Below are 1511 nucleotides of genomic sequence, written 5' to 3'. Positions count from 1 at the left end.
TATTTTGATAAATTCTCTCTGTTGAAAATTATATTTTTATATTTTAAATAATTTGCAATTTCAGAAAATATATTTTTATATTAAATTTGCGTTTTCTAATTTGATAAATTCTACGGACACAAACAGAGGTGAACGAGTGATAGATAGATAGATAGATAGATAGATAGATAGATAGATAGAGAGAGAGATATAGAGAGAGAGATAGTGAGATAGACAGACAGACAGACAGATAGATAGCTCCGGCTAGTCAGTAGCCAAAGAATCAACTCAAACCAGCAGTAACCAGCAGTTGCTGTTTTTCTCGAATACAACCTAAAGCAAAGCTAAAAGAAGTCGTGCAGATTATACTTACGATTTAAAAAATCTATTTGTACACCATTCTAGTGTTCAAGTTTCTGTGAGATAGTCTTTTTAGAATTATTTTGAATTCAACATGTATGTAATAAAAAAAAAAAAAAAAAAAAAAAAAAGCCTTATAAATTTGTAATGTGTTTTTATATTGGCAATCTTAGTGTATTGTGTTAAGGTGAAATCGTTACCCATATGCACAAACCTAAAGAGATTAGGCTGAAAAGGGGTGAATGTCATTTAAACGATCATTCTGATACTCGTTCCTCCGTTTCTTGTGGTGTATTTGCGATGTGTTTCTAAATTAACATTTGACACGTGAACTTTTATTTTCGAACAGTATCCTTTATCTTCGAGCTTTTTAAATACCCAAAGCCTCCTGTTATCAAGGGAGTAATAGTTTCCTTCGTGTAATACGACATTTATAGTTGGAAAGTTTTCGATCCTTTCTTTACCGGCCTTAACATTTTCAACTGTTTTCGCAAGACTAATACCTTTGTAAAATGTTGATCTAATGGAACTTTGTGAATACCGAATTTTTGATGGTTTTAGTTTCATTGTTGATGGCATTCGTGTTATCCCTGATGGGTTTACTTCCATCTCTGATGGGTTTACATCCATCTCTGATGGTTTTAATTCCATCTCTGATGGTTTTAATTCCATCTCTGATGGTTTTAATTCCATCTCTGATGGTTTTACTCCCATCTCTGATGATTTTACTTCGACTTCTGATGGTTTTACTTCGACTTCTGATGGTTTTACTTCCATCTCTGATGGTTTTAATTCCACTTCTGATGGTTTTAATTCCACTTCAGATGGTTTTAATTCCATTTCTGATGGTTTTAATTCCATCTCTAATGGTTTTAATTCCATCTCTAATGGTTTTAATTCCATTTCTGATGGTTTTAATTCCATTTCTGATGGTTTTAATTCCATTTCTGATGGTTTTAATTCCATTTCTGATGGTTTTACTTCCATTTCTGATGGTTTTACTTCCATTTCTGATGGTTTTACTTCCATTTCTGATGGTTTTAATTCCATTTCTGATGGTTTTAATTCCATCCCCGATGGTTTTAATTCCATCCCTGATGGTTTTAATTCGACTTCTGATGGTTTTAATTCGACTTCTGATGGTTTTAATTCGACTTCTGATGGTTTTAATT

General features: G+C 32.3%; 2 protein-coding genes across 2 annotated transcripts in view; one reads left to right on the top strand and one right to left on the bottom strand.

The window, feature by feature from the left end:
• The window catches only part of LOC106874644 (uncharacterized), a 7347-nt gene extending 5842 nt beyond the window's left edge, over positions 1-1505 (bottom strand). Inside the window, exon 1 of the mRNA XM_014922437.2 lies at positions 353-1505. Within this exon, the coding sequence (XP_014777923.1) occupies positions 589-1431 (843 nt within the window). The 5' untranslated portion in view covers positions 1432-1505 and the 3' untranslated portion in view covers positions 353-588. The remainder of the gene's footprint in view (positions 1-352) is intronic.
• The window catches only part of LOC106874643 (dual specificity protein kinase splB), a 39583-nt gene that overhangs the window by 22511 nt on the left and 15561 nt on the right, over positions 1-1511 (top strand). The gene's annotated exons all lie outside the window — the stretch shown is intronic.

The sequence above is a fragment of the Octopus bimaculoides genome, chromosome 26 (assembly GCF_001194135.2).
Source record: "Octopus bimaculoides isolate UCB-OBI-ISO-001 chromosome 26, ASM119413v2, whole genome shotgun sequence".
In the NCBI taxonomy this organism is placed as follows: domain Eukaryota; kingdom Metazoa; phylum Mollusca; class Cephalopoda; order Octopoda; family Octopodidae; genus Octopus; species Octopus bimaculoides.
This window is presented reverse-complemented; position numbering and strand designations above follow the sequence as displayed.